General features: G+C 48.0%; 1 protein-coding gene across 6 annotated transcripts in view; it reads left to right on the top strand.

Moving 5' to 3' along the window:
* The window catches only part of Haus8 (HAUS augmin like complex subunit 8), a 28,055-nt gene extending 4,254 nt beyond the window's left edge, over positions 1-23,801 (top strand). For 3 of the 6 annotated variants that reach the window (XM_075987041.1, XM_075987037.1, XM_075987040.1), the window contains exons 2-10: positions 9,718-9,767; positions 12,092-12,144; positions 16,655-16,715; positions 19,201-19,406; positions 19,699-19,764; positions 19,848-20,006; positions 20,316-20,457; positions 21,459-21,621; positions 23,624-23,801. In XM_075987041.1, coding sequence (XP_075843156.1) covers positions 19,215-19,406; positions 19,699-19,764; positions 19,848-20,006; positions 20,316-20,457; positions 21,459-21,621; positions 23,624-23,780 — 879 coding nt within the window. In that variant the 5' untranslated portion in view covers positions 9,718-9,767; positions 12,092-12,144; positions 16,655-16,715; positions 19,201-19,214 and the 3' untranslated portion in view covers positions 23,781-23,801. Of the gene's footprint in view, positions 1-8,348; positions 8,480-9,717; positions 9,768-12,091; positions 12,145-16,654; positions 16,716-17,877; positions 17,901-18,384; positions 18,407-19,200; positions 19,407-19,698; positions 19,765-19,847; positions 20,007-20,315; positions 20,458-21,458; positions 21,622-23,623 lie in introns of those variants that run through there. The other 3 variants (XM_075987036.1, XM_075987038.1, XM_075987039.1) reach the window with 3 other exon arrangements.
* The last annotated feature ends 2,152 nt before the right edge of the window (positions 23,802-25,953 follow it).

The raw sequence follows: 25,953 nt of genomic DNA, 5'->3' as shown, positions 1-25,953 counted from the left end.
TCTCTTGGGTATATTCCCAAGAGTGGCATTGCTGGATCCAGGGGTAGGTTGATCCCGAATTTCCTGAGAAACCGCCACACTGCTTTCCAAAGTAGTTGCACAAGTTTGCATTCCCACCAGCAATGGATGAGTGTTCCCCCTCCTCCACAACCTCTCCAGCAAAGGCTATCATTTGTGTTTTTGATTTTAGCCATTCTGATAGGTGTAAGATGATATCTCAAAGTTCTTTTGATTTGCATTTCCCTGATCTCTAAGGAGGTTGAGCATGACCTTAAGTGTCTTTTGGCCATTTGAACTTCTGTTGAGAATTCTCTGTTCAGAGCAGTGCCCCATTTTTTTTCTGTATTTATTTATTTTTTATTTATTTATTTATTTATTAAGGATTTCTGACTCCCCCCCTCATCCGCCTCCCATTTCCCTCCCCCTCCCCTGATCAAGTCACTCTCCCTCATCTGCTCAAAGAGCAATCAGGGTTCCCTGACCTATGGGAAGCCCAAGGACCGCCCACCTCTATCCAGGTCTCCAAAGGTGAGCATCCAAACTGCCTAGGCTCCCCCAAAGCCAGTACATGCAATAGGATCAAAAACCCACTGCGATTGTTCCTGAGTTCTCAGTATTCCTCATTGTCCTCTATGTTCAGCCAGTCCGGATTTATCCCATGCTTTTTCAGACCCAGGCCAGCTGGCCTTGGTGAGTTCCCGATAGAACATCCCCATTGTCTCAGTGTGTGGGTGCACCCCTCGCGGTCCTGAGGTCCTTGCTCGTGCTCCGTCTCCTTCTGCTCCTGATTTGGACCTTGAGATTTCTGTCCCGTGCTCCTCTGTCTCTGTCTCCTTTCATCACCTGATGAAGGTTAATATTCATGAGGATGACTATGTGTTTGTCTTTGGGTTCACCTTCTTACTTAGCTTCTCTAGGAACATGCATTATAAGCTCATTGTCCTTTATTTATGGCTAGAAACCAAATATGAGTGAGTACATCCCATGTTCCTCTTTTTGGTTCTGGCTTACCTCACTCAGGATAGTGTTTTCTATTTCCATCCATTTGTATGCAAAATTCAAGAAGTCCTTGTTTTTTACTGCTGAGTAATACTCTAATATGTATATATTCCATACTTTCTTCATCCATTCTTCCGTTGAAGGGCATCTAGGTTGTTTCCAGGTTCTGGCTATTACAAACAATGCTGCCATGAACATAGTTGAACATATACTTTTGTTGTATGATAGGGCCTCTCTTGGGTATATTCCCAAGAGTGGTATTGCTGGATCCAGGGGTAGGTTGATTCCGAATTTCCTGAGAAACCGAAACACTGCTTTCCAGAGTGGTTGCACAAGTTTGCATTCCCACCAGCAAACTTTCTCCACAACCTCTCCAGCAAAGGCTATCATTGGTGTTTTTTATTTTAGCCATTCTGACAGGTGTAAGATGGTATCTTAGAGTTGTCTTGATTTGCATTTCCCTGATCGCTAGGGAAGTTGAGCATGACCTTAAATGTCTTTTGGCCATTTGAACTTCTTCTGTTGAGAATTCTCTGTTCAGCTCAGTGCCCCATTTTATAATTGGATTGATTAGCCTTTTACGGTCTAGTTTCTTGATTTCTTTATATATTTTGGAGATCAGACCTTTGTCAGTTGCGGGGTTGGTAAAAATCTTCTCCCAGTAAGTGGGTTGCCTTTGTGTCTTAGTGACAGTGTCCTTTGCTTTACAGAAGCTTCTCAGCCTCAGGAGGTCCCATTTATTCAATGATGCCCTTAGTGTCTGTGCTGCTGGGGTTATACGTAGGAAGTGGTCTCCTGTGCCCATGTGCTGTAGAGTACTTCCCACTTCCTCTTCTATCCGGTTCAGTGTGTTCGGACTGATATTGAGGTCTTTAATCCATTTGGACTTGAGTTTTGTGCATGGTGATAGATATGGATCTATTTTCATTCTTTTACAGATTGACATCCAGTTTTGCCAGCACAATTTGTTGAAAATGCTGTCTTTTTTCCATTGTATACTTTTAGCTCCTTTATCGAAAATCAGGTGCTCATAGGTTTGTGGGTTAAAGTCAGGGTCTTCTATTCGATTCCATTGGTTGACTTCTCTGTTTTTATGCCAATACCAGGCTGTTTTCAATACTGTAGCTCTATAATAGAGTTGGAAGTCAGGGATGGTAATGCCTCCAGACAATCCTTTATTGTATAAGATTGTTCTGGCTATCCTGGGTTTTTTGTTCCTCCATATAAAGTTGATTGTTGTCTTCTCCAGATCTGTGAAGAATTTTGCTGGGATTTTGATGGGGATTGCATTGAATCTATAGATTGCTTTTGGTAGAATTGCCATTTTTACTATGTTGATCCTCCCAATCCAAGAGCAAGGGAGGTCCTTCCATTTTCTGGTGTCTTCTTCAATTTCTTTCTTCAAAGACTTATAGTTCTTGTCGAATAGGTCTTTCACTTCCTTGGTCAGGGTTACCCCAAGATATTTTATGCTATTTGTGGCTATCGTGAAAGGTGATGCTTCTCTGATTTCCCTCTCTGCTTCCTTATCCTTAGTGTAAAGGAAGGCAACTGATTTTTTGGAGTTGATCTTGTATCCTGCCACATTACTAAAGGTGTTTATCAGCTGTAGGAGTTCTTTGGTAGAATTTTTGGGGTCACTTATGTATACTATCATATCATCTGCAAATAACGAAAGCTTAACTTCTTCCTTTCCAATACAAATCCCCTTGATCTCCTTATGTTGTCTTATTGCTATTGCTAGAACTTCAAGCACTATATTGAAGAGGTATGGAGAGAGTGGACATCCTTGTCGTGTTCCTGATTTTAGTGGAATGGCTTTGAGTTTTTCTCCGTTCAATTTAATGTTAGCTGTTGGCTTGCTGTAAATAGCTTTTATTATATTTAGGTAGGATCCTTGTATCCCTATTCTCTCCAAGACCTTTATCATAAAGGGGTGTTGAATTTTGTCGAATGCTTTTTCAGCATCTAATGAAATGATCATATGATTTTTTTCTTTCAGTTTATTTATATGGTGGATTACATTGATAGATTTTCGTATGTTGAACCAGCCCTGCATCTCTGGGATGAAGCCTACTTGATCATAATGGATAATTTTTCTAATGTGTTCTTGGATTCGGTTTGCCAGTATTTTGTTGAGGATTTTTGCGTCGATGTTCATGAGTGAGATTGGCCTGTAATTCTCTTTCCTGGTTGAGTCTTTGTGTGGTTTTGGTATCAGAGTAACTGTAGCTTCATAAAAGGAATTTGGTAATGACTCTTCTGTTTCTATATTGTGAAATACATTAAGGAGTATCGGTATTAGGTCTTCTTGGAAGTTCTGGTAGAATTCCGCATTGAAACCATCTGGTCCTGGGCTTTTTTTGGTAGGGAGGTTTTTGATAACAGTTTCTAATTCTTCGCAACTAACAGGTCTATTTAGGTCGATCACCTGGTCCTGGTTTAACTTTGGTATATGGTATTTATCTAAAAAAGTGTCCATTTCTTTTACATTTTCCAGTTTTGTGGCATACAAACTTTTGTAGTAAGATCTAACGATTCTCTGAATTTCCTCATGGTCTGTGGTTATGTCCCCCTTTTCATTTCTGATCCTATTAATTTGCATATTCTCTCTCTGCTGTTTGATTAGTTTGGATAGGGGTTTATCAATCTTGTTGATTTTCTCCATGAACCAGTTTTTTGTTTCATTGATTCTTTGTATTGTTTTCTGTGTTTCTATTTTGTTGATTTCAGCCCTCAGTTTGATTATTTCCAGTCTTCTACTCCTCCTAGGTGAGTCTGCTTCTTTTTTTTCTAGAGCTATCAGGTGGGCTGTTAAGTCTCCAATGTGTGCTTTCTCTGTTTTCTTTAAGTGGGCACTTAGTGCTATGAACTTTCCTCTTAGGACTGCTTTCATAGTGACCCATAAGTTTGAGTAGGTTGTTTCTTTATTTTCATTGAATTCCAGGAAGACTTTAATTTCTTTCTTTATTTCTTCCTTGATCCAGGTGTGGTTCAGTAGTTGACTGTTCAGTTTCCATGAGTTTGTAGGCTTTCTGGGGGTAGCATTGTTATTGAATTCTAACTTTAATCCATGGTGATCTGATAAGACACAGGAGGTTACGAATATTTTTTTGTAACTGTGGAAGTTTGCTTTGTTACTGAGTATGTGGTCAATTTTCGAGAAGGTTCCATGAGCTGCAGAGAAGAAGGTATATTCTTTTCTATTTGGGTGGAATGTTCTATAGATGTCTGTTAAGTCCATTTGGTTCATTGCCTCCATTAATTCTCTTATTTCTCTGTTAGGTTTCTGTCTGATTGACCTGTCCATTGGTGAGAGAGGAGTGTTGAAGTCTCCTATTATTAGTGTGTGCAGTTTGATGGCAGCCTTGAGTTTTAGTAATGTTTCTTTTATGTACGTGGGTGCTTTTATATTAGGGGCATAGATATTCAGGATTGAGACTTCATCCTGATGAATTGTTCCTGTTATGGGTATAAAATGTCCCTCTCCATCTCTTCTGATTGATTTACGTTTGAAGTCAACTTTGTTAGAAATTAGTATGGCCACACCTGCCTGTTTCTTAGGTCCATTTGCTTGATAAACCTTTTCCCATCCCTTTACTCTGAGTAGGTGCCTGTCTTTGTGGTTGAGGTGTGTTTCTTGTAAACAGCAGAATGTTGGATCCTGTTTAAGTATCCAATCTCTTAGCCTGTGCCTTTTTATAGGTGAGTTGAGCCCATTGACATTAAGTGATATTAATGACCAGTGGTTGTTAACTCCAGTCACTTTTTTAGTAGTAGAGTTTGTGTGTTTCCCTTCTTTGAGTTGTGCTGGTGAAGGGTCTCTAGATGTTTGAGTTATTGTGGTCATTGTTGGACTCCTTGGTTTGTGATTTTCCTTCTATTACTTTCTGTAAGGCTGGATTTGTGGCTATGTATTGTTTAAATTTGTTTTTATCCTGGAAAATTTTGTTTTCTCCATTTGTAGTGAACGAAAGCTTGGCTGGGTATACAAGTCTGGGCTTGCATCCATGTTCTCTTAGTTTCTGAAGTACATCTATCCAGGACATTCTGGTTTTCATGGTTTCCATAGAGAAGTCATGTGTAAGTCTGATAGGTTTACCTTTATAAGTAACTTGACCTTTTTCCTTTGCTGCTCTTAATATTCTTTCTTTATTCTGTATGTTTTGTGTTTTGATTATTATATGGTGAGGAGATGTGTTTTTTTGGTCCAGTCTATTCGGTGTTCTGTATGCTTTTGAACCTTCAAAGGAATATCTTTCTTTAGGTTGGGGAATTTTTCTTCTATAATTTTAGTAAATATATTTTCTGGACCGTTGAGCTGTACTTCTTCTCTTTCTTCTATCCCAATTATTCTTACGTTTGGTCTTTTTATTGTGTCCCAGATTTCCTGAGTGTTTTGTGATGAGAATTTGTTGGTTTTGCTGTTTTCTTTGATCAGTGTGTTTATTTTCTCTATGGTATCTTCAGTGTCTGACATTCTTCCTTCTATCTCTTGTAATCTGTTGGTCGTACTTGTCTCTGTATTTCCTGTTTGTTTACCCAGATTTTCCATCTCCATCCTTCCCTCGGTTTGTATTTTCTTCATTACTTCCATTTCATTCTTCAAGTCTTGAACCGCTTCCCTTACCTGTTTGATTGCTTTTTCTTGTTTCTCTTGGTTTTCTTGGGTATCTTTGAGCGATTTATTCATTTCCTCTACCTTTTTGTTTGTAATCTCTAATTGTTTATGGCAGTTTTTCACCTCCTGTTTAAGATCTTCTATTATTTTCATATAATTAACTTTTGAGTCGATTTCTTCTAATTCTTCAGGAGTAGGGTGTACAATTCTTCTTATTTCGGGATCCCTGGATTCTGGTGATGTCATGTTGCCATTCAGGTTGTTGGAGGAATTCTTGCATTGGTGCCTTCCCATCTCTTCCTTCAAATGGAGCCAGGAGAGGCCTGGTGTCTTGGTCCAGTCTTTGCTGTGACTGACTCTCTGGATGTATCTCTTCAGTGTCGAAGCAGGAACCATCCCATCCAAATGGAACTCCTCAGCGCCAAAACATGGACGCCTGGTAGTCCAAAGACCCATGGACAAAAGGGGAACTTGGGGGGGCAGGGTGGCGACTAGTAGAACACAGGAGACCCTGCTGCACAAGCTGAAGGTGCGCGTGCCTGCCCAGTAGGCAGGCACTCACCGCTCTGGGTGGGTAGCCTTAGTGTAGGAGCAGAAAACTGTTCCTGAGCAAAGGACCTTGCAGAAAACGCAGGCTTGGGGAGGGGGAGGTTGTGTGTAAGAAAGACAGCCCTGCAGAAGGAGCTGGGGGAGGGGGGTTTGTGCTCTCTTCCAGGACAATCCCCCTGGATAGCACACACTCACCCGTCCAGATGGAACTCCTCAGCACCTAAACAGGGCCGCCTGGTAGCCCAATGATCCGTGGACAAAAGGAAGAACGTGGCAGGCAGGGTGGGGTCCAGGAGAGCACAGGAGACCCTGGAGCACAAGCTGACGGTGCCCGGGCTCCCTTACAGGGGACCCTGAGGCCTGCCCGGTAGGCAGGTGCTCACCGCTCTGGGTGGGTAGCCTTAGTGTAGGAGCTTAAAACTGTTCTTGAGCACTGGTCCTAGCATACAGCAGGGCAGGGTTGGGGGGGGTACTGGGGGGCTGGGTCGTGCGTAAGAAAGACAGCCCTGCAGAAGTAGCTGGGGGAGGGGAGTTTGTGCTCTCTTCCTGGACAATCCGCCCCTGGATAGCACACACTCACCCGTCCAGATGGAACTCCTCAGCACCTAAACAGTGCCGCCTGGTAGCCCAATGATCCGGCCAGATCTGATTTTTGATACAGCACTAGAACTTTTTCCAGAAACTTGTAGGTATCTGTAAGAGAACTGGAACAGATTTTCATCTTGGTGTCATAGCAAAAGGCTATTGCTTTAGGTTAAAAGGTTTGCACATTTTAGAAGACAATTAAAGGGAATTGGGAACTCTGGATTTTTAAGATACACCTGTTAATCTGAACTATGAAGCCTTGAAAGAGGCACACCTGTTTGTATTTTAGCAGGAAACTTCAAATGAAGTAATGAGCTACCAGTACCTTAAGTTGTCAAATGCCATGGATGAAGTAATAAGTTAACAGTACCCTAAGTCACCAAATGCCATTAGACAGATCTAAGGGGATAAATGGGCAAAAATGAGACACCTTTTTTAGCTACGCAGGCAATCCCAAGTCTCTCCTTAGTCCTCGGAGAACATCACCTGGAGGCAGTGATTGCCGTTAGCTGCTGGGTACAAGAGGCACCAAGATTTTCCTGTGGGGGGAAGATTTAGTCCACCTGTCTTGGCAGGATGAGAAGATCGAGTCCCTGGGTGGCATCCAGGAAGCTCAAGAGGTGGAAGGCCGCTTTTTGGGGTGTGGGTGTCTTTGCCAAACCCAAAGGCAAGCCTCAAGGAGGAAGATCTTTGTAACCACGTATCTTCTTGGAGGAGCCATAGGGTGCTGTGGGAGCTGGCATGTCTATGTTAGAAGCTCTCTTGTTAAATGCCGTACTCTCAGATCTGTAAAGGCACTTGAGAATTGGGCACCATTACCTGTTATATTTAAACTGGACATATAAGCTAAATTTAGGCATGTATTTTATCCAATTAGTTACAGCTTACCAATGCTAGTAAATGTAAGACGATTAAAAGGAATATTTTAATAAGTCAAAGAATACTAGCACACTGTCACAGAACTCCCTGTGGAGACCCTGTGAGCTTGCAGCTCACAGATCACAGAGATCTGAATGAAAAATGAGGACGTGGCCCAGCAGTGGTGCTGCAGGCCTTTAATCCCAGCACTTGGGAGGCAGAGGCAGGTAGCTCTCACCAAGGCTTTTAAACAGAGAAATCCTGTCTCAAAAAAAAAAAAGAAAGAAAGAAAGAAAAGAAAAAAAGAAAGAAAAGAAAAATGAGGACATGACTGCTCCAACATATATGGTTGAGGAGAAGGTTTATTGTAGATATGAGGGAAAGTACAGCCAGAGGTATCAGGAAGAGTCCATACTGAACCTGCCCAGCAGCCTGAATCAGGCCATGAGAAGAGAGAGAGGGAGCAAAGAGAGCACTAGAAACGTACAGACCAAGTGGACAAAATGGCTGAGTTATATAGAAAAGAGAAGCTGGGGAACTTCAGGGTAGGGGCAGGGTATGCCTGCCAGGCTGGCTCTGTGACAGGCACTTGGAATGCTGAGAGATGATAAGTTAAGTAGGCCCCTCACTTAAACACTTGACCCAACGAGGTCCACCTGTCTCTGCCTCTGCAGCTTATAGGCTTGCACCACCACACCTAGCCCCAGGCCAGCTTCCTTACTCGCAGGTAAAGGTGCTGCCACCAAGCCTCATGGCCTCAGGATTCCCAGGACCCAACTACAAAAGTCGTCCTTTGCCCTCCCGTGTGTCAGAGGACGTGAGCACCACATACTGCATCAGATTTAAAAGGCTAACGAGAAGAGGCCGGTGAGTGGAGCCTCCTGACCAGCGCTACACCTCAGACTTCCAGCTCTTTACACGGGTAGTGATGGGCATAGGACAAGTCAAGGCCATGTTGCTGAGGCCTCCATGATTGATGGGCAGACCCCAGGGCATCCTGAAGGACCACAGCAGGTGCACCTGCCCTGCTTCCCAAGGCCAAGCCCCCATCATCTGTAGGCTTTAGGAAGAAGCCAGCAGCAGAGGCTTGAGACCCCCAGAGCTGGACTGCTGGGGACTGAGCTCAAGTCCTCTGCAAGAGCAGCAAACTCTTTATCCTGCAAACTGTCTATCCATCCCTGGGCCAGCCTGGGCTGTGGCGTGAGACCCTGTTTGTGAGGTGTGTGTGTGTGTGTGTGTGTGTGTGTGTGTGTGTTAATTATCACTGAACAGCCTGACAACCTGAGTTTGTGTCCCCAGAAGCCATGTACAAACTGGATGCAGTAGTGCCTGCACTCCCAGCACACCCTACAGGGAATTGGGAGGCCAAACAGGAGAGTCTGCAGGGGTGAGGACTGGCTAGCCTGGTATACGCAGCCGTGGATGAGAAGGTGGAACGTGACCTATGTTGAGATTGTCCCCTAACCTCTCTGCAGGCACCACGGTACGCACAGTTGGTGGAACTTACACAGCTGCACTCACACAGACATACACAGAATAAATAAAAATGAAAAATATTTAGAGAATACAACTATTTGGTGACATATGAGCGATGTGTGACCCAAAATGTGCTATGTCAGCAAAGTTTTGTTGCCACATGGCCCACCCATTGTGTCTGTCAACTTTGGTACTAGAATAGCAAAGTTGAGTAGTTGCTGGTCATGACAGTGACCGGGGAGCCTAGGAAACTGACACTTTGCAGAGAAAGGCTGTGTCACCGTCCTCTCCCCAACCTGCCATCTCATTTCTACCGTTGGACTCTTCCCTCCTGTCTTCTCCAGTCCCTGTGCTTGCAAATCCTCAGCCCCAGCCCTTCCGAAGCCCTCCCACCTCTCTGGCTGTTGTCACACCAGCCTGATGAGACAGGGATCTTCCTGGTCGGGAAGCTGTGATCCCTGTGGGCCAGTGTTCTACTGCCTTCAGGAGGAAGTTGGTCTTGTGGGGGTTCCACCTCCTGCTTGTCTAGGGACGATCTTCACATGCCCCGCTGCAGCTGACAGAAGGTGGCTCTGGCCTCTGCAGATCTTGTAGCTGGATGAATAGCACATCTCTCTTCTCTCTTGTAGGAAGCCCGCAGCCACTGGTGCCCCCAAGACAAAAGGAAGAAGAGTACAAGGTGAGCACTTTAAGGAAAGTGTTTTGTTTTGTCTTCATCAACGATTTTTGTTTAATTTTTTTATTACACGTGTATTGATCTCTTTGGAGGGGTGTGCATATTGTATCATGAGTATAGAAGTCAGAAGGGAACTTGTGGGAGTCAATTTGTCATCAATCAAGCTGGGCAGCAAGCAAGTGCCTTACATGCTGAACCTTACTGTTCTCTGAGAAAGTCTCATGGAGCCCAGGTTGCCAGTCAGCTCCTGATCCTCCTGCCTCAACCTCCCGGGTGCCATCTAGTTCATGAAAGGGGTTTCTTGGGGGCAGGGGAGACAGAGACAAGTCTGAAACTTCCACTGCTCAGTGGCATGCCTTTGGGGACTCCGGGTTGTCTTTGTCCCTGAGGTGTCGTGTGACTGTAGTTGTCCTTTGGAGAGTTGAAGTCCCTCGAAAGTGTAGCTCTAGATGTGCACAGGCCACAGATCCAAGTTCATTCAGAAACCTGTGGAGCTGCCCGGTGTGGGTGCTGGAAGAGCAAGTACTCCTCAGCCTCATAGGCTCCTTTTGTGTGTGTGTGTGTGTGTGTGTGTGTGTTACACTTCGTGTGGGGCAGGTAGCACACGTGCCATACACATGGGGGTTAGGCATAATTTGGGTGGTTGTTTCTCTCATTGCACCATAGGAGTCCAGAGGACTAAACTTGGACCCTCAGGGTTGACAGTGATCACTGGACCTGGTGGGGTTTGGGGCTTGGGGTTTGGTCTTAGGGATGGAGCCCAGGGCCCCACATTTGCTAGGCAAGCACCTAACCACTGACCTATATCCTCAACAGATTTTTTGTTTGTTTGTTTGTTTGTTCACTGCGATGGCAGAAGTAGAATTGGGGCCCTCACTCTGCCAGTTGAGCACCGTGCCACTGAGTGGCCCCAGCCCGGCAGTTTTGTGTGTAACCTATGACATGTTTGCATGCTGCCTGGTTTTATTAACACTAGCCAGGCCAGACGCCCCAGCCGCCGCCAAGGGGGCCTGGATCTGAGTGGGTGGGGAGGAAAGAGCATGGACATAGGCCTCCCCAACCCAAAGGTACAGAGTCTGACATGGCTCACGTGTGCTCCAGCTTCCCTGCCCCTGGGCTGCTGTGGGCTCTTCTCCTGTCTTTAACTTTATTGTTACTTTTTAATCTGCTAGCTTCATTTAATTGAGAAACATGAGTGGTCGAGGTACAAACGAACACAGACCAGCTGTAATGAGAAAGCTGGAGTCTTCCATGGTTGGCAAACAGGGTCTGGGAGCTGGCCTGGGCACAAAGACCAGTGGGCCTGTTCGTCCTGGCTGCAGGCTCAACACGTTTAAACTGAACCAGGGTCAGATTCCTACATCTGGGCTGTATTTTCCAAGCTTTTTCCTGGCACAAGCCCCAGGCAGAGTCTGACTTGGCCTTTTACGTCCATTATCTATGCTCTCAGAGCCTCTGCAGGATCTCAGCGAGAACCCCCAAATCCATGCCAGCATGGCCATTCCCTCACAACAGTTAACATCATCTAGGGTTATGGGAGTGGATCTTTATCCCTCTGATTTAAAGATAGGAAGGTGGGAATACTAAGACCACAGTGGGCAGCCCAGCTTTACTGTACTGAAGCACAAACAGAGATGGACTCCACCAGAGAGGGGTAGACCCAAAATGCTGTGGGATTTGTTGTTTTGTGTTTTGGTAAGTGGGAGGGGGGTGTGCACATGAATGTAGATGCTCTTAGACACCAGAGAGAGTGTTGAATCTCCCAGAACTGATGTTACAGTTGCAAGCATCCCTGTGGGTGCTGGGACCCTAACTCCAGTCCTCTGCAAGAGCAACAAGCGCTTAACCACTGAGCCATCTCTCCTGTTCCTTTTTTTAAAAAAAAAAATTGCACTTATTTACTGAAGGTGAGGGGGATACCAAGGTGCACATATAGAGGTCAGAGGAAGGCTCTTGGGAGGCAAACCAAGGTCATCAGGCTTGGTTGCAAGCCCTCCACCCAATGAGCCATCCCACTGGCCCCTGGCTTTCACGGTCTAGAATATTTCTATCTTTGAACTTACATGGCACTTGCTGCTACTCCAAGGACCCACGTACAAGAGACGTTCCATCAGTGTCTTATGGACACTGAGTGTCCTGTGAAGGTACTAGTTGCAGTAGCTGCCATGTGCATACTGGGGAGACTGAAGGAGCCAGTCTGCATCGGGCTGTAAGGCTGGTGCTTTTCCTGTCATTGGCCCCGGCTCTCCACTGTGGGGTCCTGCTCATGCTCTATGTCTTCATGCTGCAGCATTCCTCTTCTCTAACAAACACTGTGTCGTCTGCAGGAGGAAGAGTGGTTGAGTCCAGATATCTGCAATATGAGAAGAAAACTAAGAAGGTAATGGAGTCTTTTACTCTTGGGGCCACTAGAAATGGGTGGAGGGCACGTGGCAGCTGCAGCCTGATCCTAGAAGCCTCCAGGTTTTGGGCACAGTCCTGAGTCCCTGGTGAGAGTGACAGCAGTGTCCATCAGTCGTATGGACCTCCTCTGCCCTTCCTGCTTTGGGGGCCTCTGTTCGGTCAAATCTGTCCTCCAGCACTATCCCTCCACACCCGGGAGGCTCCTGAGTGATGGGCCACAGGCACCGCTGGCAGGGGTGACGTTCACTTCTGCATCTTCCTGTGTGATACTTTTTCAGCTGTCAATAAGCAAGGCTGGCAGGTCTTCCTGAGGCCCCAAAAGCTGCAGTGCATTGCAAGAATGGGGGAAACATGTTGGGGTCAGCTTCAGGCTCATCCCTGTGGTGACACATCCCTGGAGCACAGGATCCAGTTCCTGGTTGTCTGTCAAGGCCAGGCAGCACTGCTGAGCACAGGCTTGGTTTATGACAATCAGAAGGTTATGTTCCCATCTGCCTGGCCTGTGCCCCAGGAAGTGTGGTGAGGGTTCCCAGGATTCCTGAGGCTGTGACTGGAAGTCTGGTTTAAAGGAAGGGATTCTCACATCACCCTGCAGACAGCTTTCCCAAGCTACTTAACCCTGCTTCCATTCACCCTGTGGCTGTTGCTGCCTTGAAGGCTTGGCCACAGTGCCCCCACGTGTCTATACAAGGCATTTTGGTTCTGGTAGCCCATCAGGTGACCTTGGTCTGGCTGGAGTCTTGAGTGTCTGTTGTCATGGTAACATTAGCCTGCTGCTTTCTCCTGAGGCTGAATGGATCTCAGAAGGGCTGGTCCTGAGTGGAGCCGCTTCCAGCTGAGCAGCCCTTTCCCTGATTTCAGTTGTGGATAAGGGGTGCTCGGGCTTTGCTGTATGCTCCCATTCCTCCTGAACTGCTATACCATTCCACGTTTCTCCCAGGCACACTTCTGTGACTTCAGTAGGTGTCTCCAAGGCAGTTGGTGGTGGGCATTGCTCTGCATTGGTCCTTGTTCTTTTTCGTGTGTGTGTGTGTGTGTGTGTGTGTGTGTGTGTGTGTGTGTGTTGCAGGTTGTACAACCATGCATGTACACATGGATGGATGCCAGAGTGAAATCTTTCTTTTGTGACAGGATCTCACTGAACTGCCAGCTCTTGGGATCCTTTTGTGTTCCTCATCCCTTGCTAGGGTGAGAAGATCTTGTGGATTTGTTTCTGTGTAGATGCTGGGGATTCAAACTCAGGTCTTCAGACTTGCAAAGTGACTGCCAGACCACACACCACACAGCCCTGCTTGTTGGCCAGTAAATTCTCATTTTGTTGCTGGATTGTTTGTTCCAGTATTTTCCACCTTGGACATTTTCTCGCTAGTGAGTCAGGGTTTTCAGTGGTTAGCTTTCGTGGCCTGTTGTCAGCAGCCATAGGCAGCAGCTCTTGTGTCATTGAGCACAAGTTCTGAATTTGCTTTCAAAAGACCAATCAATATTCCAGCCAGGCGGTGGTGGCAGGCATAGGCGGATCTCTGTAAGTTTAAGGCTAGCCTGGTCTACAAGAGCTAGTTCCAGGAGAGATAGGGCTGTTGCACAGAGAAACCCTGAAGCATGATTAATAAACGCTAAGAGTCAGAAATTGGGTTTCAGTCTGAAGGTCTAAAAAGCAAAACAGCCAGCCACTGGCTCTTGCCTCTCCCTCAGTCTGAAATGGCGATCCTGCCTCCAGATTTCTCAGAATGAGACTGTGTCTGAGAACTGTCTCCCCCATCTTATTCCTCTGTAGGGCTGGGATTAAAGGTGTGTGACACCATAACCTGGTCTGCAAGGCTGACCAGTGGGACTGTTTTACTCTCAGGTCTTCAGGCAGTCTTTATTTATTAAAATACAAAAAAACCCTATCTCAACCCTCCCCCAAAATAAAAGACCATTATGGATTTTTCTTCCTTTTTTTCTTTTATGGACAGTGTCTCTCTACATATTCCTACCTGCCGGGACTTAGAGAGATCCACCCTTCTGCCTCCTGAAGGCTGGAATTAAAGACAGGGCCACCACGTCCAACCGCGATTGTTGGTCATATGTTGTTGGACCGTCTTTAGACTGCCAGTTCCCAAATGATGGCACAGAGACTTCTTATTAATTATGAAAGCTTGACCTTAGTCTAGACTTGTTCCCAACTAGCTCTGGCGGGTGGTGGTGGTGGCACACACCTTTAATCCCAACATTCAGGAGGCAGACAGACCTCTGTGAGTTCAAGACCAACCTGGTCGAAATTTCCAGGGCAGTAGGACTGTTTCACAGAAAAATCTGTCTTAAAAAAAATTGACATGTCTATATTAGTCTACATTCTGCCATGTGGCTCGTTACCTCTCAATACTGCTGACTCCCTCAGAGTCTCCCGGGCTTAATTATGAAAGCCTCTGATTCTTCCCGAGTTCCCTTCTCTCCTGGAAGCCTCACCTGTTCTCTCCTGCCTAGCTATTGGTCTTTCAGGTTCTTTTTAACCAATCAGAAGGCGCATTGGGCAGAGACACATCTTTACAGCGTACAAAAAGATTATCCCACAGCAGTCAGGTGTGTACACAGACCTGTTGATGGATCCCAGGCCTTCATGTGCCAGAGCCCAGCACCTGCTGGGGATTGACTGCATGGAATCCCGAGTCAGCGTCGGGGACATGCTGGCATGGGGGTCTCAAGACCTGAACCCTGTGACTCTTCTTGGATTCCCACAGGCTTTCGTGTATGATGTGTGAGGGTGGCATCTGGCTTCGGCACATGCCCTTTTTAGTGTGGAATTCTTTTTTTTTTTTTTTTTTTTTGAGACAGGGTTTCTCTGTGGTTTTGGAGCCTGTCCTGGAACTAACTCTTGTAGACCAGGCTGCTTTCGAACTCACAGAGATCCGCCTGCCTCTGCCTCCCGAGTGCTAGGATTAAAGGCGTGCGCCACCACCGCCCGGCAAAACTATTTATTTATTTATTGTGTATACGGTGTTCTGCCTGCAGGCTAGAAGAGGGCACCAGATTTCGTTATGGATGGTTGTGAGTTACCATGTGGTGGCTGGGAACCGAACTCAGAACCTCTGGAAGATCAGGCAGTGCTCTTAACCACTGAGCCATCTCTCCAGCCTAGTGTGGAATTCTTAAGGGTGTGCTTTTGAAACATTTTAATTGGCATTGAGTGTACAAATAATGAGATTCATGGTGACTTTTTAAAAATGTAACTACATTTTTATTCATTAGAGTAGGGTTCGGGCCAACTGTACATATGGTTGTCAGAGGACAGCCTGTGGGAATTGATTCTCCCCTTCCACCACATGGGTCCTGCGCATCAACTTGGTTTGGCAGTCTTGGTGGCAAGCACCTTTACCCACTGGCCCAACTTTTTGATTTTAGCTCCTGGTGCTAAAATTGAATATAAGACTCAAACACACTAGGCAAGCCCTTTCCCAGCACACCATTGAGAAGAGTACATCGGATCCCCTGGAGTCACCACGTGGTGCTGGGAGTTGAATCCAAGTTCTCCTCTTAACCACCGAGTCAACTCTTCAGCTCCTGATCACACTCAGTCCAGTTACCTACACAGTGGGTTCTTCAGTATCTGACCCTAAACCCCACAGCCCTCGGCTGGAGTACCACCCGGGGGAGCCAGGTCTGTGTGAGTGTGTGCTCCCTTACGCAGACTGTTCTGAGGGGAGGGCACTGGGCACAAGCAGTTGTAGAGCACGATGACCCCGAGTTCCGGAGCCAAGGCCACAGCAGTCCCTGTGCGATCGTGGCCAGGGTGGTCAAGAGCCCCACTGTCAGGCAGGTGAGAAGCAGAGCTTGCACTTTATTCTTCACAGCTGATTCTCTTTGTGCCCTTGAGGGCCTGGCTGGCAGCACCTATGCAGTGTGGAGTCTGCTGCCTGCTGGCCTGACACCTAGGGCCATTGCAGGTGGTTGCCCAGAGTGACCCTCAGACTTAGCAAACTTCTTTGCTCTAGTCTGAATAGGCTTGGGTAGTTTTGACAAGGAGTAGGTTTTAGTTTTCCTGTTCCATCCTGCTGCCTCCTTATTTCCTACAGAGGGCCCCCAGACCCAGTGGTGAATGAGAATGAACCACGATACAACCCCCACTGTGCTCCTTGCCTTTCTTGTACTTGACAGCTGGGCATCCACTGCTGCTGGTGGTGCAGCTGCTGTTTGTGAGCTTTGTAGACTTAGGCCAGGGAGAAGTCAGTGTCTCCTGAAGTCCAGAGTAACCTGTGTAGGAGTCAGCGCGTCCTGAGAGTGCCATAGGAAGTCGGTCGCCAGCCCCTCCACAGCACACGCAAACACACACCCATCGAGATGGCAGTCCAGCACGTGTGCCGTTAATTCCCATGTCTGATGAACGTAGCTGTCCACTGTTTGACTCTCCCGTGTTCGCAGTCTCAAAACTCCTGCTTCTCCGTCTGACCTTTAAGCAAATGCATCAAAGGTCAAGTGGCCTGACCTCTGACTGTCTGTTTACATAACAGGCTTCTGTGTCTGCTGGAGAGAAGTCACCAGAGGGAAGAAAGCCATTGCAGAAGATCAAAGGTGAGTCCTGGCTAGGGTTGGAGGGGTGGGACTCTGGCAACAGGGAAGGAGCTGCCAGGCCTCCCTCAGGGCAATCAGGACAACCCGTCACAGACTGTCCACAGTCCAGCCTGATCCAAACAGTCCCTCAATTCCCAGGTGATCCTAGATTGTGTCAGGTTGTCAGTGAAAACTTAGCATCAAGGGTCTCTGTCAGAAAGGATGTGGTTCAAGTGTGTGATGGGAGCATAGGCAGAGTGTCTGAGGCCCAACCATATGTCCACAGAACTACTTGCAGATCCAGGAGCTGCTACTTGCTGTCAGTTTAGGATGCTACAGAAATTATAACCAATGGGGTTCCTGACATTTGGACACTTGGGAGGTGGTGGCAAGATCAGAAGTTCAAAGTCATCCTTGGCCACGTGGGCTCCATTGAACCAGGGTGTGCATGAGACCCTATCTCAAAACACAGGAACAAAAATTTCTCTGTTCCCAGGCAGGGATGAGAGCAGCACATGAGCCTGGCTAGGACGTTCTCATGTGCGGCGTGAGCACCGCCTGAAGACAGGCCAGTCAGGAGTCAGGACCTGCCTGGCCTAAACAGGTGCTCACCTAACAGGGACTGACTAGGGTTAGGGTGTATGCAGACATTTTATTTGGATTTTGGCTTCTGATGGATGAACCACAGCCATTGGTTGGCCCTTGGTGCACAGGATTCCCCTGGCTAGCATCTAGTTGGCCCAGAGGTCTGCAGTACCAAAGCTGAGGAACGTTGTTTGTTTGTTTTTGTTTTTCTCATTTTGTCGTCATTGGTTCTTGTTCCTGATGCCTTGGCACATGTGATGTCCGAAGACAACTCTGGAGTTCTCTCCCTCCAGCTTCCTGCGAGTTCAGGGATCGAGCCCGTCATCGGGCTTGCCAGGCAAGGAAGCGTCTTTATGGGCTCAGCCAGCCAAACCATCCCATTTTTTTTCAACAGGGCCTCATGTACCCTCGACTGGCCCAGAAGTTGCCTTGTAGCTGAGGACAGCTCTGAATTCCCGAGTGCCAGTTTGGGCGTTGAAAATAGGAGCTACACACAGCTATAGGAGCCTGGAAGGCCTCTGTCGCCGCTCCATCTGGTTGTAGAAAATGAAGTTTCTTCTCTTCCCTGCTCAGCCCTGCTGTAAAAGCAGAAAATAGAGTCCTTCCCCACATCTCTCACAGGTCACCACTTTGAATGGATTCTTTTTTATATTTAGGATTTGAAGATTGTGGAGTATGGGTGTAGCCAGCCCAGGGCTTGTCCAGCAGGGAAGGATGTGCCCTCCACTAAGAAGAAAGACTGAGCCTGATAGCACCATGTGCCCGTTAGTCTGTTTCTGTGGCTGTAACAGAATGCCTGTGCCTTAGAAGTTGACAGGTTTTTATTTGTTCATTTTTGAGGCAAGGTTGTCCTATAACTCGTCGAGATCCCCCTGCTTCTGCCTCCTGAGTGCTTGACTAAAGGAGTGTGCCACTAAATTCTGCTTGGTGGTAATTTGTTCTTCCGAGATGAGATTTGTTGGGGCTAGAGAGAAGGCTCAGCACGGGCTGGAGAGATGGCCCAGAAGTTAAGAGCACTGCCTACTTACTCTTCCAGAGGTTCTGAGTCCAATTCCCAGCAACCACATGGTAGCTGACAACCATCTATAATGAGATCTGGTGCCCTCTTCTGGCCTGCAAGGATACATGTAGGCAGAACATTATATATCTAGTAATATTTTAGAGAAACGGGGGTTGGGGGGGATAAATCTTTGTTTTTCTCTTTTCTTTTCATTTCTTTTTTCTTTTCTTTTTTTTCCAAGACTGGGTGTCCTAGTTGTCCTGGAACTCGCTCTGTGGACCAGTCTGGCCTTGAACTCACAGAGACCTGCGTGCCTCTACCTCCTCCATGCTGGGATTAAAGCCGAGCACCGCCACCACCTGGCAGTGTGTTTGTTTTTCAAGACGTGGTTTCTCTGTATAATCCTGGTTTGTCTTGGACTTAGTTCTGTTAGACCAGGCTGACCTTGAACTCAGAGATCAGACTGCCTCTGCCTCCCAGGTGCTAGAATTAAGTGTGTATGACCTTAGGATTAAAGGAGGTGGCCCCACAAAAAAAAAAAAAAAAATCTTGAAAAAAATAAAAAGGTTTCTGCCATGTGAGATGACTTGGCCAGTAAAGATATTGGCTACATGCCTGGTGACCTGAGTTCAATCCCTAGGACCAGCATGGAAGGACCTCAGCCCAAACAGTCACACTCAACACAGTAAATAACTTATTAAAAACAAGGCAATTAAAGAGGCTATTGAGCTCATGGTTCTGTAGTCTATGCCCAAGAACAACAGACCTGAGAAGCTGCCCCTCGCCTCAGCTGTGGAGCTCACAGGCCCAAGAGTCTAGCACCCACACACCCTGGAAGAAAGAGTCCTGGTGGCCCCAAGCTGTATTGAACCAAGGGGTGTGGGCCCGATGGCACTGACCGTGGCATTCTTCTCTGGGCAGAAGGCAGCCTGGTGATGGGAACAGGGGGCCTGCAGTCCACCATGCTGGAAGGGCACAGCACAGCCCCGCCCTGCCTAGACCTGTCATCCATCAAAGACACAAGCATGTTCAGGACGGCTCCCCAGCTAGACAGGACAGTGTCAAAGAAAGCTGAGTCCACGTCCTGTACCACTCAGAAAAAGACACGCCTTCCCAAGAAAAGACAGGTGAGCACTGGGGGAGCGGGTGGTGGGTAGGTCTGACTCTCGGCAGCCAGTCCTCCAGGATGGAGGCTAGGGCTGTGGTGTCCATGGGTCTTTGCTCAGGTCAGTGTGCCCATATACTGAGTGAGGAGACACCCATACACTTCTGGGCAAGATGTGACCTGACTCCATCCCCAGGCCCGCGGACACTATTTGTATTTGAACCTATAAAGTACACAGAGGTTGGGGTTCTGCCATGCCCGGAAGAGCCAGGTCAACATGGCTTACTGGGAACTGAAGAGCAGGACCCTTGCAGGATCTGCAAGAGACCATGGACATGATGGAGTCGCAAACACTGCTGCTGACCCTGCTGTCTGTGAAGGTGAGCTTAACTGGGCCTCACGAAACAGCGTGTGTCCTCTGTCACCTCCCCCACCCCACCTGAGTTGGTCTTGCTACCCACAGATGGAAAACAACCTGGCTCTGCTGGAGGAGAAGGCTGAGAAAGACTTGGCGGCCTTATGCCATGAGAAGGAGCGTCTACAGCAGCGGGTGCTGGAGCTGCGGCGCCAGCTGCTGCTCCAGCAGAAACATCAGGAGCTGGCTACCATTCTGGATGCCCAGGTGGGTTTGAGCATGCTCCTGAGGCTAGGGGTGCATGAGGGAGCCAGGATCAGGATGCCACCACTCACATTCTGCCCGCCCTGCTTAGGCTCCTGATACGAATGTAGTACTGTGTATGGGACACCTGTCTCTGCCACACAGTCTGCAGAATGCTTGGCACCTGCCAGCTTTGATGTTGTCCCACCGTGGAGCTTAGCCCACGTCAACAGGGCCCCGTCCAGGGCAGGTCAGAGGGGGTCCTGTTACCTGGAGGCTGGCCCTTCTTGTGCGAGTGAGCGGTGTGTCTTACAGTGTCCCTTCTGCCTGCAGATGGAGGTGCTGGGCCCTCTCGAGGCTGTAGCAAAGCGCTTCAAGGAGCAATACAAGACACTGGCCACAGCCTTGGATGCCACTCGACATGAGCTGCCCGTGCAGGGCATCCACATGCAGGGAAGTGGGCAGGAACTCCTAGGTAGGAACAGCCTTGCTGTGTGGCATTGCCTCAGCAGGAAGGAGCCCCAAGGCTCACATGCACCATATTCTAGGTGCCTCTACCCTGGGGTGGTGTTGGAACCCGTGTGGAACAAGTAGGACACAGGCAGCTGAGTCAGGATTCCAACCCCAAGCTGGACTTCACAGCTGGAAGACTCTGGGGGCCGGGTGACCTATCTACTGGCCCTGAGCCCTGGGCCCTACCAACAGGGTAGGGGTGTTGAGAGGTCACTTGAGGGATTCTCTGCAGCAGACATCCTCATTAGGACTTTTTAGCTGTACAGCGTTTACTCAGCCTGGGCTATGTAACAAATGAAAAAGGTACAGTGACCTTCATTTATTGTCTGACTCTTGGGAGACTGTGAGTTCCAGGCCAGCCTGAGCTACAACACAGTGAGACCCTGGCTCCATAAAAGAGCACAGTGTTGACCTGGAACCTGTAGCGATCCTCCTACCAAACTGCCCCTAGCAAGTCTGTACCCAGCACAACTCCAGCACTGACGGTGAGGTGAGGACACAGCAGGAACAGGTCCCTTAACCCTCATGACCATGCTGGGTTGTGTGTGGTGCAGGTCTGTGCCTGGGACACACAGCTGCTGCAGATACCAGAACCTCAGCTCTTTAGATCTGGAGGCCAGGAAGTGCAGGTCCAAGCCACATCTGGCAGGTGCATCCTGCTTGTCGCTCGTAGTGGAAGGTCAGAGGGTGAGAGAACAGAGCAGCGGCTTGCAGCCTGAAGCCCCAGCTCCCCTGGTCCACAGGAGCCTCCTGGGCAGCAGTCACAGAAGTACCTGTGCGTGCCCCACTGTGTTTGTCTTCCCAGCATGCACTTGGCACCCACACTCCAGGGACGAGTGAGATCTCCTAAGATCCCTCCCTTTGGCTCTGTTCCCTGAGTGTGAGAGAAGAGCCAACGCTGCACAGCTCAAACAGCTGCTGCTTTGGGCACCGGAGTCCTGCTAACAGCCTGTATCTCCACAGATGATCTGGAGCCGGCCCTAAAGACCACCCTGCAGCTCCTGGGCGAGCTGGGCATCTCCTCCCCGGACGCCAGCGGGCAGGTGCCGAATGCCAGCACGCAGGTGTCACGCCTGCTGGAGGAACTCAGGGACTTGATTACCAAGAAGGACCAAGAGCTCTACAGGTGTGGGTCAGGCCTCCCGCTTTCCCCTCCATCTTTTTCCCTTTCCCCTCCATTCTTCCCCCTTTCCCCTCCATTCCTCCCCTCCTCTCTCCATCCTCCCTTTCCTTTCAGTTGTGTTGCTGGAGGTGGAACCCCACCCAGCTGCCATCTCAGGTGAAGACTGTTTGGGCTTTTGAGGACTCAGCTATTGAGTGCCTCACTACTACCGCACTGTTCCACTCCTAGCCCACTTCTGAGTTCTGAGACACTGGGACCTTGGGTGCAGTGAAGCCATCGATTCATACTGTGCCAGAGTCCAGCAGAGTAGGACTGGGGACCGTAGAGACCTGAGGTCACCACGGGCAAGGAAAGCATCCCACACTAGACAGGGTAGCTCCGGGCCAGCAGGGGACACAGGGAGCCTTTTCTGAGCCGGATAGTTGCTCAACACATGTTACACATCATTCAGAAGTCAGTCTTAGGGGCTGGAGAGATGGCTCAGAGGTTAAGAGCATTGCCTGCTCTTCCAAAGGTCCTGAGTTCAATTCCCAGCAACCACATGGTGGCTCACAACCATCTGTAATGGGATCTGGTGCCCTCTTCTGGCCTGCAGGCATACACACAGAATATTATATACATAATAAATAAATAAATATAAAAAAATTATTAAAAAAAAAAGAAGTCAGTCTTAGCAGGATGTTGGGGGGTTTCTTTTTGTATGTTTTGTTTTGTTTCTAGACAGAGTTTCTCACTCTGGAACTCACTCTGTAGATCAGCCTGGTTTCAAACTCAGAGATTCGCCTGCCTCTGCCTGCCAAGAGCTGGGAGTGAAGCTGCACACCACCACTGCCTAGCCAGTCTGGTGGTTTCTTGAGGGACATTGTTGTTTTGTGTGTTTCTCTAAGACAAGGTCTCAATCTGTAACCCAGTGTGGCTTTGAACGTGCAGAAATCCTCCCACCTCAGCTTGCAGAGTTCTAGAATGGCAGGTGTGAACATCACACGTGTTGGGGTTTTGTTTTTGTTTTTTTACGTATTTTTATGTTTGGGCACGTGCATGCCAAGGCATGAGTGTAAAGGTCAGAGGACGGCTTTGGGATCTGTTCCCTCTTTCCACTTTGTGGGCCCTAGGGATCAGACTGAGGTCATCAGGCAGGCTTGGAAGCAAGCACCTTCACCCACCGAGCCATTTTGGCCACCTCCAAAAAAATGCATTTAAGGAGATGCCCATAGGAGTTCTCAGGGATTCTGAAGCGCTGTACCCAGCGCTGGCCCACAGGATGGGTCAGCCACCACTCACATGGAGCAGAGACTGAGGATGTCTCCCCGTGCTTGTGACCACTGTATGGCCACAAGTTTTCCCTGTCAGTATCCGAGCAGTACAGATGTACCTGGTATTCACTCTTGGACATATGCCCTCCGTCATCTAGGGGCTCTTAAAATCTTCAGACACCTGGCCTTTGACCATGTGGTAATGGCTGAATCTCACATCTAGCTTGGTACCAACAAGGTCTCCTCACATAAAATTTGCCCACTGTTGAGGGTGTGGGGCACTGAGGTCCCAGGGGAACAGGAGGATGAAGGATGCATTCAAGGCTCACCACACAGCTCTTTCCTGCTAGGCCTGGGGGCACAGATCTGTCAGCTGTCTCAGCTGCTTGGGGGCTGAGGCAGGAGGGTCATCAGTTTAGGGTCAGCCTAGGAATCTTAGGTGCTGTCTCCTTCAAAAGAGGGAGAGCTGGGGACGGAGGGAACTCAGTATACACAGGCCCTGCTTCTGTTTGCAGCGCCATATGGACACATGCACACTTGCCCCCAAGTTTGCAGCCACCCTTGTTGACTTCCAAAGACACCATTAGGGTCCTGAGATCAGCCAGCAAGGAAAGCCTGGTGTCCTGAGTTCAGTCCCCAGGATCTGTATGGAAGGAGAGAACCTATTTCTCTAACAAGTTTGTTTTTCTAAGATCTCCTTTAGAGTTCTTGGCCAGAGGCGAAGTTGTCCCTTCTTTTTCTTCTGCCCACAGGATCTTTGGTTTAGCTATGGAACTTTCCACCCAGGCCAGCAAGGAGGCTGCCCTGATAAACCAAGAAGCCTGGGAAGAGGCCCAGGGCACCCCAACCTGCAGCCAGTGGTACTTCAGTCCAGAGGCCGCAGACATCACCACTGCTGTAAACAAGTAGAAAATAAATGTCAAAACTTGAGTCTACAGTTCATTCTATGTGGCATAATCATTCAAGTGTAATTTAAAACAGTCTGAGACTGTGATCATGTAATGAGAAACAAACAATTTCATATTAATGAGAACCCATTTGCCAATAATTCTGTCATTTGTAACTTGAATCAGTCATCACCCCTGCAAATAACCCTTTCAAGACATTATTTGCAATTTTGTCCTCTGCTTTCTGTCCTTGATGTTGTGAAAATGGCTGTCTACTGTTACAGGAATGAAAAGAGATCCCATTCAAACACCTTTTGTGTTTCCACTTTCAGTGAAAAATGTTTTTCAAACCTGCAGCTGGTTATTTCTGCAGGAGTTCCCACTTATGCTCAGATTTGATTGACATTTTGAAATGGCAGCTTTTCATGAAAAGCTGTTAACTTGTAGAATTCAGTTGTGGCACTAGGACAGACTGACTTTGTTCTGTGGCTGGGACCTGTCCAAACTAAATAGAACCCTGCATCTGAATTTAATAGTCTACTCGGCCTAGATAGGGCACTTTGCCTTTTAGAGAGACAGAGAGAGAGAGACAGAGACAGAGAGAGAGAAATATGCATGTACATGTAGCACAGATGAATATGGGAAGATGGGAAGAGAGGGAGAGAAGAAAGAGGGAGGGAGAAAAATTTTTTTTAAAGAAATTGATAGATTACAGACCTTCCAAACAAAATCTCTTTGTATCACACTTCAACATTTTTTCCTTCATTTGCTGGCAGCAATTTGGGAAGTTAGTTCATAGGGATGGTGACCCCTCCCAACACCAATTGAATGGCCAGTCTGTGCAGCAGAGCTGGCATCAATGGTAATTTTCCTTTATAGACACAAAACAAGACTGGTAGATTAAAAGCACTACCCTTCCGCACATATCCTACTAGAATTCGACAAGCCCCTGAATTAACCACTTTTATTTATTTCCAAGACTTGAGAACCTTTTTGAGCTGTATTTATGTACATCTTATATTGGTGTTACTTAAAGAGAAAAAAACCGAAGGAAATTAGAATGGGATCTCCAAATAAATACTACAAACTGTTGGGACCAAAAAAAAAAGAAAGAAAAGATGTCTGTTCCCACGGGGGAGGTTGCTCCCCTATGGGCCTGGTCTCTCCAGGACTGGCTCCAAGAATTGCAACAATTGGCTTAGGCCACACAGCCTCTGCACAGAGTGGGGTGGCAATTGTTGGAAGCATGTTCTAGAGATAGCATCCAGAGCTAGACAGTGTGGGTCAGCTCCCCACCTGCACAGTGGGAACTAGGTGTGCTCTCCATTCCTGTAAATCTCGTTTGAAGGCTGAGACAGGACGATGTTCAAGTCCATCCAGGGCTACATGGTAAAAACTCTCAGAGAAAAAGGTTGGAGAGCTGACTCCACGGTTAAGAGGGCTTGCAGCTCTAGCAGAGGACTGGAGTTCAGTTCCCAGCACCCACATCGGATGACAACTGTCTACTTCCAGGTTCTTTTATCAGCCTCCCCTGATGATGGACTGTGACCCAAATAAACCCTCTCCTCCTTAGGTGTTGCCTTTGGCCATTGTGCTTATCATAACAATCGAAACTAAACTGGTACCAGTCCCCAAAGTGAGGACCAATGGCCAGCATCACCAGAAATACAAGGTGGCCCTGGAGGGCAGGCACCAGGAAAGGTCAATCTTCTCTTCCACAAGGACTCTGCTGGCTGGAGCCAGCAAGCTGGGGTTCCTGGTATGAGCGAAGAGAAAGAAGTGCTTCCCACTGGACGTAGTAGACACCAGTGGGGTGTGTGCATCAGCCCTGTCCTGGACTTACCAACTTGAGGCTCTGCCTCCTTACTCTCCACCCTACCGGTTGTCACCCTTGGTCCCTAAGGCCGGCACTGCTGTCCTGTGTACAGCCTTTCACCCCAGGTCTGTGCTCAGGGTCCATGTGCAGGCAGGTGGCACATAGGTCCTGGTGAGTGTGTGGAACCTGCTGCTGTTGTAAACTCCCATAACCCCTTCTGACTCCAGAAAAGGTTTACCCTTGAGATCAGAGACCAGGGTTCAAAGCGGAACAGCCAAGGTCCCAAGACAAGGCCAGGAGGAGCAGGGTGGGAGGGATGTGGAGGTTGGGCCTGAGTGGGATTGGGGCAGTTTGGGGTGGGCTTCCTGGGTTGGGGTGT

The sequence above is a fragment of the Microtus pennsylvanicus genome, chromosome 9, assembly GCF_037038515.1.
Source record: "Microtus pennsylvanicus isolate mMicPen1 chromosome 9, mMicPen1.hap1, whole genome shotgun sequence".
NCBI lineage: Eukaryota > Metazoa > Chordata > Mammalia > Rodentia > Cricetidae > Microtus > Microtus pennsylvanicus.
Note: the sequence above shows the minus strand (reverse complement) of the source record. Positions and strands in the feature narration are given on the sequence as shown.